This window comes from Athene cunicularia (assembly GCF_003259725.1).
Source record: "Athene cunicularia isolate RWA chromosome 2 unlocalized genomic scaffold, athCun1 chr2_part1, whole genome shotgun sequence".
In the NCBI taxonomy this organism is placed as follows: domain Eukaryota; kingdom Metazoa; phylum Chordata; class Aves; order Strigiformes; family Strigidae; genus Athene; species Athene cunicularia.
Genome location: NW_020799095.1, coordinates 42747643 through 42760568, shown reverse-complemented (window position 1 = coordinate 42760568; position 12926 = coordinate 42747643). Strand labels below are relative to the sequence as shown.

The 12926-nt window shown below is 39.9% G+C and overlaps 1 protein-coding gene across 1 annotated transcript in view; it reads right to left on the bottom strand.

Annotated features, from left to right (window-relative positions):
* Positions 1-12596, bottom strand: part of PTPRN2 (protein tyrosine phosphatase, receptor type N2) — a 616207-nt gene extending 603611 nt beyond the window's left edge. Inside the window, exons 1-2 of the mRNA XM_026843491.1 lie at positions 12449-12596; positions 1148-1198 (exon numbers count right to left, since the gene is read on the bottom strand). Of these exons, the coding sequence (XP_026699292.1) occupies positions 1148-1198; positions 12449-12596 (199 nt within the window). The remainder of the gene's footprint in view (positions 1-1147; positions 1199-12448) is intronic.
* Positions 12597-12926: the final 330 nt, after the last annotated feature.

Here is a 12926-nt window from a genome sequence, read left to right as displayed (position 1 = left end):
ACTGAATATCATTGGTAGTCAGCAAAATGTACCACTATAGAAAACTGCCACTATCCTTCTCAGTGTCAATCGTGGGAATTGTCAATGGAGGATTTTTACATATCATTGGAAAAACTTCAAATTACTCTTTTACACAAGAACTACCTTTGGAGATGTTAATAAATGCACTGTTTCTTATCTTCTACCTGTTTTAATTCTTCCAAACTCCTCAAATATATTTCTGCTTTTTTAGCCCATTCCCGTGTCATTTGCCTGACATTCAATAATACTGGAAATTTAATCTCATTTCATCTTAAATGTTTGTTAAATTAGGATATTAATACATTTAACTATTTATAGACCCATATTACTGGCTCCTGTGTTTGATGGAAAACAAAACTTCTTTATGCTATGTATTCACAAAGAGAAGTTTCATATATAGTACTTAATTTTTTTTTTAAATCCCTAATTATGGATCTACATAATTTACAACAGTAATTGTTTCAAAAGATATGTCTCTCAACATGGTACATGCTTGATGAGGACTTAAATGATTTCATATAATACATTAACAATCTTCTACTATCATCAGAAAAAGTCATTCCTACTATTCCATTAGACTCATTTATACATTTGTGTTGGCTTTAACTTACTGAAAAGAAATTGTGAAGGAAAGCAGAAAGCTGCTTCTGTTTAATTCAAGTAAAATCACAGAAAAAGGTAGCAGCATAATCAAGAAGAACCGTAGTCTTCGAGACCCTCTTTCTTATTACAATAATTAACAACCTTTTGAAGAGGAGACTGACAGTTACTCAACATCATCCTCTAAAACCACGAATAACCTGAAGATAACAGAACAGTTATTTTTACCCTGTATTATGATAAATTAAGTGTTAGCATATTTCAGTGAATTTAACTAAATTACAACCTGTTTCTCATGAAAGAATATGATGTTGTTCAAGGTTGAGAGAATATTTATGTGTTTTTTAAATCTATTAAATTTCCCATAACTGCTGACCAGAATAGTCATACCTGGAACTTATTTTTTTTTCTTTTTTCTCCCTTTTCTCTCCTGCTCACTCATACAGATTTGCCTTATTGAATAGACAACATAGCAATTACACAGCAGAGGACAGAGTAGACAGCAAACCAAATATTGAAGACTTACCATTTACACAGATTTCAAAAGATTTGCAAAGGTCATCCTCAAACAGACAGCCTAAAAACACAATAGAAAGGTAAAAATTAATATAGGTTTCAAACTGTAGATAATTAGTGCAGACTGAAGACCTCTCAGGCTATTAAGTTCTCAGCAAGAGTCAGATATTGGGTTGGCCTTAAGAGTCTAAATAGGACCATACAGAAAGTCAAGAATGTGGAAATAGGTCTGGTTAGAGAGCACATATTACTGACTATGTCCAGAATAACCTTCAATGCTTTTCTTCTCTCATTCCTCTACTGGGGGTTCGGTTTTCTCTGTGCATGTCTCTCATTTAGTAATTTAAGGAACGTTATTCTCAATTTTGAATATGTTATGATACCACAGCACAGTAATGCTGCAATACACTGCAATAATATATACCAAGCAATTAGGAGTTTCCTCAGAATATTTGTACTGCAATAAGACAAGCCTAGGAATTGGGTAAAAATTGTTCAAATTTGGCTTGAATTTAGTAATTGCAACCATATACCATGCCTAGATCCTCAGGAGCACTAACACTTTGGAGAAAGGCCTAAAAATTAAGCTATCCATACCAACACCATGATACCTCCAGACAGCTCTGACAAATTAGTACAGGTCTATGAAAAATATCCTAGGGGGGGGGTTTCCACTTAAAGCAGGAAATTTGTTCCAAAAAATGCTGCTTTATGGGCCCCCAATATACCAGCCCCATACCTCACCCTAGAAACTGCAATCAAGTTTGCAATCCCAGCTCATCCACTTATACACATCTTCACAGATGAAGTATTCTGTTGCCCTACTCTTAGTATCACCTAACCAGGTAATGAAACATTAGTTATTACCCCTTTATCTTCAAATATAATATACTCCTGCTGATATTTGTAACGACAGCAGAGAAGTTAGAAAGATACCCCTCTCCTCTGGTCATTCCACACTGGAGGATAAGGACAAGGACCAAGTGCAGAAACAGCATGAAGTATCGTGCTACTGTTAAGGGCATGCACTCTGTTAACCCAGTGAGTAGTTTCTTTACTTTTTTTTTTTTTCCTGAAGAGCTAGGACTAGATAAAATCCAAGGAATGAGGCTGTATTTTGAACACAGAAACTGTCCTATAGAACACATTTTCACAATTAAGCCTTTTAAATTCTCTAGGAAATTACTTAATTTTTATAACTCCCTGTGTCCATCTATAAGGTATCTTCAACAGTTTCACACTAGGCATCAAAAAAAGACAGGAACTTTACCACATCTAAACACAGGAGCAAGCCCTCTCTCCCCAGCCATGCCCACCTTCACAGAGTACAAGCATCTCTGTTCATCAGAAAGGCAAATGGCTTTAGTCTGTTCTTATCAAAAAACCTGAAAGGCTCAGACTCTACCTATGAATTACCTGAGTCCTAACCCTGCTAAAAAAAAGTTCAAGGGGATGGAGTACCTTATATATACCTACAGAGCCTTTCCGCAGGTAACTGTATTAGCAAATCATTAAACCTGAACGAATATACTGTACCTCTCAGCAGAATTAATTAGCACAGTGATAGGTATGAGCTAGGCAAGCAGATCTACATGAATTTAGAATCAGAGGGAAGGCCAACAGGGCAGATGTTGTAGTAGGAGTCTACTATAGGCCACCCACCCAGGACAGAGAGGTGGATGAAATATTCTATAGGAACTTAGGAGAAACCTCATGATCACTTTCCCTTGTTCTTGTGGAAGACTTCAACTTCCCAGACATCTGCTGGAAATACAGTATAGCACAGCAGGACCAGTCCTGGAGATCTGTGGAATGTGTGGGAGATAACTTCGTGACTCAGCCAGTGAGTGAACCGACAAGAGAAGGTGCCCTGCTGGATCTCCTCTTTGTGAGCAGAGAAGGACTGGTGGGTGATGTGGCAGTTGGGGGCAGCCTTGGGCACAGCGATCATGAAATAATCGAGTTCTCTATTCCTAGGGAGTCCAGGAGAGTGGGTAGCAGAACTGCCATCCTGGACTTCCAAAAGGCTGTCTTTATCTTGTTTAGGCCTCTACTTGACAGTCCTGAAGGGTATAGGAGTCCAGGAAGGCTGGGCACTCTTTAAGAAGGAAGTGTTCATGGCTCAGGAGCAGGCTGCCCCCAGGTGCTGTAAGAGAAGCCAGTGGCAGAGAAGACCACCCCGGCTAAACAGGGAGCTTTGGCTGCAACCCAGGGAGAAAAGGAGAGTTTACAGCCTTTGGAAGAAGGGGTTGGCCGCTCACAGTAATTACAAAGATGCTGTGAGGATATGCAGGGTGGAACTCAGGAGGTCTAAAGCCCACCTGGAAATTAATCTGGCTTCAGCAATCAAGGACAACAAGAAACGTTTCTATAAGTATGTCAACAGCAAAAGAAAGACCAGGGAGAACCTCCATCCCCTGCTAGATGTGGGAGGAAACATGGAAACAAGGGATGAGTAAAAGGCTGAGGTGCTTAATGGCTTCTTTGCCTCAGTCTTTAATAACAAGACTAGTTGTACTGAGGGAATCCAGCCTCCTCAGCCAGAAGACAGACACTGGGAGAACGATCCCCCCAAATTCCAGGAGGAGACAGACAGTGACCTGCTGCATCACACAGACACACACAGGTCTATGGGACCGGATGGGATACACCCGAGGGTGCTGAAGGAGCTGGCTGGGGTGCTCACCGAGCTGCTTTCCATCATTTACCAGCAGTCCTGGCTGACTGGGGAGGTCCCGACTGATTGGAAATTGGCCAATGTGACACCCATATATAAGAAGGGTCGGAAGGATGATTCAAGAAATTACAGGCCTGTCAGCTTCATGTCAGTGCCCGGGAAGCTGCTGGAGCAGCTCATCCTGAGTACCATCACACAACACATGCAGGACAACCAGATGATCAGGCCCATTCAGGATGGGTTTGTGAAAGGCAGGTCCTGCCTGACAAACCTGATCATCTCCTACAACAGGGCAACCTGCTTATTGGATGAAGGAAAGGCTGTGGATGTTGTTTACCTTGACTTCAGTAAGGCCTTTGACACCGTTTCCCACAGCATTCTCCTGGCAAAACTGGCTGCTCGTGGCTTGGACGGTCACACGCTTCGCTGGGTAAAAACCTGTGTGGATGGCCGGGCCCAGAGAGTTGTGGTGAACGGAGTTAAATCCAGTTGGCAGTCTGTCACGAGTGGTGTCCCCCAGGGCTCGGTTTTGTGGCCACTCCTGTTTAACATCTTTACTGATGATCTAGATGAGGGGATCGAGTGCACCCTCAGTCAGTTTGCAGATGACACCCAGTTGGGTGGGAGTGTTGATCTGCTCGAGGGCAGGGAGGCTCTGCAGAGAGACCTGGACAGGCTGGAGCCATGGGCTGAGCCCAACTGGAGGAGTTTCAATGAGGCCAAATGCCGGGGGCTGCCCTTGGGCCACAACAACCCCCAGCAGCGCTACAGGCTTGGGGAGGAGTGGCTGGAGAGCTGCCAGTCAGAGAGGGACCTGGGGGGTTGATTGACAGCCAGCTGAACAGGAGCCAGCAGTGTGCCCAGGGGGCCAAGAAGGCCAATGGCATCCTGGCTTGTGTCAGCAATAGCGTGGCCAGCAGGGACAGGGAAGGGATCTGACCCCTGGACTCGGCACTGGTGAGGCCGCCCCTCGATTCCTGTGTTCAGTTTTGGGCCCCTCACTACAAAAAGGACATTGAATGACTCGAGCGTGTCCAGAGAAGGGCAACGGAGCTGGTGCAGGGTCTGGAGCACAGGTCGTACGGGGAGCGGCTGAGGGAACTGGGGGTGTTTAGTCTGGAGAAGAGGAGGCTGAGGGGAGACCTCATCGCCCTCTACAGCTACCTGAAAGGAGGCTGCAGAGAGCTGGGGATGAGTCTCTTTAACCAAGTAGCAAGCAATAGGACAAGACATAATGGCCTCAAATTGTGCCAAGAAAGGTTTAGACTGGACATTAGGAAGCATTTCTTTCCAGAAGGGGTCGTTAGATGTTGGAATGGGCTGCCCAGGGAGGTGGTGGAGTCCCCATCCCTGGAGGTGTTTTAGAGTCAGGTTGACACAGCACTGACATAAGGTATAGTTGGGAACTGTCAGTGTTAGGTTAATGGTTGGACTAGATTGTCTTCAAGGTCTTTCCCAACCTTGATTAATCCATGAATTTGTGACATACTGGAGAACCAGCAGGAGTTCCTTACATCTATCTCACACCTCCTCACAAAGATGATCTATGCATAACCTTAAGCAGATAATGAAAACCTAATGATAGAAGTGTTCTCTCCTCATTTTACTTATGCACCAATAAACTGCGGATATACCTTTGATAGCTTTTAAAAGGCAGAGAACATTTCAGACCAGGAAAGCTGCATGCAGACTGTGGTAGAACAGCATGTGTGTATACAATCCACAAACTACACTGTGGTTTGTGACATATTTTTGAGATGTATATAATTTTGCTCCACACAAATCTACTGTGACAGCTGTTTGACCTGAAACAGTGTTTGAAAACTCACTGAAGATATCCAACTGCAGCCTTGGTACTGACCCAGCAAAGCAGAAGGATGCCTTAACTTTATATTGACTCATAAAGAATGTAAGACAAGAATCATGACAGGCAGTGACCAAAACACATCAGCACAGAGTATACAGGACAAGAAGAGCATATTAATGATCACTTAAAAAAAATAGGAATGCTTGCAGAAAAAAAGAAAAAATAAGAGACTTCAAGTGCTAACATAAACTAGACCAATGAAAGGTATACTTCAATATTCACATTTTCAGAAATCTGAAGTCACCTCTTCTAAAAGGTTTTATGGTTAAGAAAAATCCCTGTTTAAATCTCTTGGCCTTGTTTTCCTGAGAAATCACAAAAGAGTGTTAGCCAGAAGCCTAGAACATTCATGTCTAGTGAAGAGCTGCAGAAAGTGTTCTGTGACAGAGGGAAAATAGACAGGGAAAATAGACAGCTTTGTAGTTGATTTCCCATCCTGCAGTGACTGTTCTGTACATCCAAAAGGTGTCAGATGAGAAGTTTAAACCAGAAACATTTCTAGAAGTGACACATTAAAACAGTGACTGGTTCACCCAGACCCTGCTGATTCTGAAGCACCTGGGAGCTATGATCACAGGCACCTGCTGCCCATGGCCACCTGCTAGAGGCAGGCCATCCTATAATATACTGATATTCTCAGAAGCAGAAAAATCCATATACAAGATAAAAAAATTATTATGTTCAGGTACAAAGAAATAAACACCAGGCTACCTATGTACAGAAATCTGATTGAAATGCATTCTGATTGTGCTTGATACGTTTTGCTTTGTCACCTAGTTTATTTTCCAGGAAAAACACAAAAGAAAACTTTGCATGTTTTAGTTTCTCTTTTAATAATAGTTGGTTATTTGATGCTCACTGCAGCAGAGCATCTGATGCAATTATCCTTGGAAAATTATGTCTTGGAGAGCAAATTAATCAAGTCAACACATGGCAAGCTATATCCATCTATGGTATTCTAAAATAAGCAAGGACCTCCAAAACTGCTCGAAAAACATTTTGTTTCAAGCTATTTATTGCTAGAGTTGATTCTTATGTATATTTCACCTAGCCAGTCAATATGCTAATTTAACTACTAATTTATCTTTTGTTGTTATTTGCTGTGACATTAAGAAGCATCATGTTTCATTTTAAATATAATCTACCTACTAACAGTAATGGTGATAATAAGTCACCACTGAAGAGTGAAGTGATATTGTCTCCTAGAAGCACTTAATTCAGTTCATGCCTTATGGGATCAAATTTACATTTAACTTTCTATCAAACAACCCCCTTACCAGAGATCATCTCCCAACACACATTGATGCAGTACCCTCAAACCCCACCAAAAAACCCCAAATACCACACAAAACCCCCCACCAAAACACCCAAAACCCAAACTACCAATCTTCATACAGCAGCTCTGCAATAACAAATTCTTCATGTAACTATTGAAGCAGCTGACAGAGACTAAAACCGAACAGGTACACATATATTGCTTAATCTAGAATTTAAACACAGCTTCTTAATTGACTTGCGTTAAAGATTCATCTCTCTGCTAACACTTATATGATCCCTGCATCTCAGTAGTGACAAAGAAGTTTGGAGCAATGACTTGTGCACAGGTGCACGAGCAGCCCCAAGAAGGTTAGTTGGTCATCCTCTCCCCCATTTAACCAAGGCACACAAGTCCATGCTGTGCATCTTGTAATAGAGGGAGAGTAGTTCCCTGACATCCATTGGAGCTATTTAAAAAACAGTTAGCACAGCAGTAAGGATTATCACATATACTTGGATAACTATGTTTTTTCATTCTTAAACATAGGTATTTGAAAAGGTGTGGTATATGTCCATTAACTCCTACTAACATAGATCATGCACTTATAAACTACCTTCTTAATCATCTACCATGGTGAATTCCAGAAGAGCTTACATGAGTAAAGCTCACCACTGGTCAGAAAAGCCCAGGCTGACTGTGTAATATGTCAATATAGTGAACTTCCATACACCAAGGTAAGTATGTCTCTCAGACAGAAATCAAGAAAAATAAATAAATACCTAACTTCAGACTTGCCTCCAAACACAAGCTTTAGCAGTCTTCAATTCTATTAAATTGTGTCGGGTACAGGGACCATTTATACTGAACCTACTCATACATACACACATTTTCTCAATGTTTTTTTAACTTTATGACTGCTTAAAATGAGGGTAGGTATCTAAGCTATATATTACAATACTCTGACATGGTGCCTTCTTTGTTAACCACTCAGAAAAGGAGATTCCATAGGGCCTCACAAAGTCTCCTTCCCTTTCTTCTCCTCTACCCTTCATCTCTGGTACTGTTTCTCAGTCAGCACAACATAATCACAAAATAATCTTGCAAGTACAGGACCTAAAACTTTAAATCTCTTTGTCAAGAAAGTTTGCTCATGAGACACTAATAAAACTCTTTGCTTCCTCCTTTCATCAGGTACACAGCAGTTCTGCTTTCTTAAAGACAAAAAAGAAACATTTGAACCACACTGGAATATATGGTTTGGATTTATTCAAGGTGCTTCTGAAGGTTACAACAATCAAGGCACCTGCTGAAATACCTCAAACTTCATCTAGAAAAAGCTGTAGCAATTCACTTATCAGGAAAATAATTCTTAAACATGCACTGGTCAAATAGATTATGCTATGTTTATTTCTCTGTCCTTTCCCCCAGTTAAGCAATTCATGATGATCTTACATTAAACACCTCTTCTAAAGAATGCCCCAAATCTGTAAACATTTTTATTATCTAATAGAAAAAATGGGCCATACCCCCCCTTTGTCAAGAAAAGTCTTATAATAATCAAAATAAGAAAACAATAGGTAAGAACAACTAAGTTCTTTCTATATTTAGCAGTCAGAAATAAGAAAATACAGACCTCCCAAATCCTTTCTGTTGTTGAAGGTTCTCTGTTTCTTTCTTTCACACTCTTGCAACCTAACATCTCTTCACATTTTCAGACCAACACAACCTCACCTCATCATGAGATTTTAGCCAGTATGTGTTTCTTTAATCAAAATATGCTGATTATTATTAGCATTTTTAATAGTCTAAGAAAAAAGCTCACTCCACATTTATCTGCTTATTCAGATTTAGTTGCTATCTGGTAAGGAGACTCTGAAGGGTAAGTACTGCTAAACACTGCTAATGAGAGAAATAAAAAAAAAGAAACACCTGGGCATGTCAACACTGAGCATGCCTGATGGGCTTCTCTAGGTCTTTACCAGCAGCTGTGAATGACTCTTAAGTAGAGAGCACATGTTTATTATATTTCCCTATCAGAGGATTAAGAAATATGGTCCAAGAATAACATTTTAAAGGTGCTCAGCTCACAGAACTAGGATAGCTCTAACTGAAAAAAAGTCAAGATAGTGCACAACAGCAATAAGGAATGATAGCATTAACTGATTGGTAGGAAGAGTCAAACATGGGATTTGTGCAGAAAACTAAATGGAGAATCATCTGGTTGAGATATTCCTCTCACTAATAGAGGTGAGAGAAAATTTTGCTCAGTCTGCTAAAGTTATGGTCTATCCAATCCATCCCCACCTGTTCCAGACTCCTTCATTCTCCTTCTGAGAGTATTTTTCTCTAACTCCTACCTATTCTCTTCTTCTCTCCAAGAAAGCATTGTTCCACCACCAGAATACAGCAGTCCCTTTCTGTCCATCCCAAGCACGTGCACGCTGTACTCATCTGCTACCCTTCTACCTGCGCCCTCTCCTTTCACTCATGTAGGTAAACAGCATGCTTGTCACTTTTTTATCATTATTGATTGCTGGTAATTTCTGGATCACCAGTCTCACCTTTTTCCATGGGTGCCTTCCACTTCCCTTCTAGCACACTCAGGCATTCCTCATCTACCTACTTTTGATGTGTTGATTAGGAGAGAAGTAAGGAGACAGGAGATAAGAGAGGCGCAGAATTTGTTCTATCTTGTGTCTACTCAGAGATTTTCAGCAATGGAGTAGGTTCAGCCACGTTCTCCCTATTTCTTCAGGTTCTCTGGATATCCAGAATATTCTTCATTGAGAAGCACACTTTATCAAGACATCAGAACCTGTGATGGTTTATCAACAACTGCTTGGAATAGTAGTTTAATTGCAAAAGAATATCAAATGGTGGTCAAAATAATATTAAAGGGGCTCTTTCTCCCCAGAGAGAGAGAAAAATATCTGACAGCATAATGAGCTTTGATCTTCTTCCTTTACATCACCTTTTAAGTTTTTGTAAGGTAGTAGGTGCCTGATGTTTTTGTAATACTGTAAACTCTTGAGATCAGATTTTTATTTTTTTTTTAATTGTGTGCATGTACAAAGCCTCATACAACAAAACACTGATCCCTGGCGAGGAATCCAGGCCTCACTGTAATCCAAATTAACAGTCATAAAGATGACAAAAGAAATCCCTGCAGTGGTTAACCGAAGAACTGTGCAATCTCTTACATGAAAAGTTTTGAAAGTCATGTAAGGAAAGATTTCCCCTAAGTGTTACCATATGGTGTTAACACTTCCTCATCTCAGAATTACTCCTTCTTTCAATCATTTTTATACACATTGATTTTGTATATTGAAATATGACCCTAGCCAGAATAATTCACCATGGAATTGGGTTTTCAGTCAAAAAGGGAAAATGTTAGTAGTAAACTTACAGCCAAGATTTGCCTCTGAAACCTCAATAATGGTACTATTAGTGCTTCAATTACCTTCTTTATAACACTTGCCCTTTAACATGTGTGGATTTATGCACTAAAAAGGCAAAATAAAAATGCTGTGATGTATGATACTATTTCTCTCGATGTAACAGCTTGTTCTTTGTTCTTTCTGCATAAAAAAAAAAAAAAAGACATCTTTTCTTTTGCATGTAATTAGTCCTGAGCCTGTACACATCTACAGAAGAGAATTGCTTTCTGGTGAAAATACTATTAACATCTGATTACTAATGCCATGATTGCAATGATGTAGGGCTTTTCTTCTGGGGAGCACTGTGGAAAGGTCACTACTAAGAATAATTGAAGATGCAAGCAGTAATAATAGCCCATGAGGCAAAGAGATGAGGAAAGGCCATCACTGGGAAAGCTCCAGAAGAGCATTTGCATTTGCCCCAGGCTCAGAAAGAACATGGCTGATACAGGCAATGGGTATTTTGGTGTACCTTTGTAATTTTTTCACAGTAAATATGAAAAGAACTTGCATTGTCTCCTCTGAAAAATTACAATTCTTTCAATATATTTTCCAACTCTGTTTCTTTAACAGAGAGCATCACTAACTCATATGGCAAACAGGGAGCACAGGTATAACCTGGAAAAAAAGTATCTCCACTAATACTTAATTACATTGAACACTAACATGCTCTACATTTAAATAAAAAATTTGCAGATAAACCCATTATTGGAGAACAAACTGAATATCATTTAAAAACTAACATTAAAATTATTACTTCTTAGGATCAAGACCTAAACCTTTTACCCACACCCATTAACTGTGGCAGGAGTCAAATGTGATTTTGCTCAAGCAACACAGCCCCAAACAAAAGATCTTTCCCATGATGGTAGTTCATACTGGGACAAAATTAGCATATTAACATAATAAAATGTACGATACATTCATTCAAATTAGAAAATGCTCACTGAAGTGCTCACAAGCTGTACACAGAATGTCATCAAGACCCAGACCAGGTCTTCAATAACTGTGATTCAATACCTCCTTCTGGCCACCAGTTGCTAAAACTAATTTCCTTACTGGGCAGTAAACTGAAATCACCCGACACCCACTGAAATCACACCTGTGACTAAGCAGAACTTCTTTTGCACTTAGCAGAGAATCTGGGGGCTGAACATCATTGACTCTAAATGAATAATTCCACTTTGCTGTTTAAATACATCAACTGCACAATAACCTTCCCCACAAAATCTGTGGGCAGTAAAGTCTTCTAACATTATTCATAGCCATAAGATATTAAAAGGTTACACTGACGTTTACATACAGCAGAGTATGATGTTACCAGAAAAGTCTTCCTCAATGTTATTGCACATAGGTCAGCAAGCATTGCAGTTCAGTGGCCTCTGTCATATTCATTCTGTGAAGGAACTACTGTCATCATTTTATCTGTCAACTTCATTTTACCCATCAGTAACTGTCAGTCTATTCCTGTATACTTGTTTTACAAAATTGCAGAATGGGAGTGAATTCTAAGACCTAATTATAACATAATTCTGCCTTCTTCCACAGCCAGCGTTAAGATAAACTTGGTCAAAGAGGTCATGAACTAGAGGAAATAGGAACTATGACTGGGGGGCGTGTGCTTTGGAAGATAGTTCTTTCATATAAAATTTGACATGGTAAAGAATCTATGTCCCATCATCTGAAGTTAACCAGTCTCCAACAGCCATGTTCAGTTGCCTCACGTTTTGGGGAAACTCCCATTATTCACATAATCAAAGGAAGGAAAAAAGATACATTTATCATTTTCCTCTAACAAGCAACAAAATTTTCTTTTCATTATTTGTCAGAGATTCTTAATGAATATCTCCTTGGTACTTATAAAAAACATAACTGGAATTCACAGCAATTCTCATCCAGTTATATTGCCTCTAAAAATAACAAACTACCCAATATTTAAGGCTATTATGTCTCTTCCAACACTTTCTTGAGCAGACTTCAAAGGCAGAATAAAATTTTTGCAGAGGACCCCTTTAGAATGATTGGCTTTTTTTATTCTGTTTTACTTAGAAAACAGTACAGCATCTTCTAACCAATGATGCCTATACCAACAGCTGCAGCATGACCAGCACCTGTCACATAGGATCCCTTCTTTTTCCTTTCCTCATTCTTCTTAGAAAATCCATCTCCTTTTTGTTCCATCTCTATTTCACGGTTAATTTGAGCTGGGTAAATTATCATGTGGACTTGGCAAAAACAACTTGGCCAGGCTGGATGGGGCTTTGAACAACGTGATCTAGTGGAAGGTGTCCCTGCCCATGGCAGTGGGGTTGGAACTAGATGATCTTTAAGGTGCTTTCCAACCCAAACCATTCTGTAATTCTATAAACTTGGGAAAGGATAAAAGGATCATACAACTCAGCAGAGTCTGAAGTGCAGGGGGATAGTTCACAGTCATTTATCACAGGAAAGTAATTCTAATCTGGACAACAGCACACAGGAGGAGTTTGGGAGCTACACTTAACAGATAAACTCCAAATAGGCAGACAGAACTCAACCAGTACTCTGAAT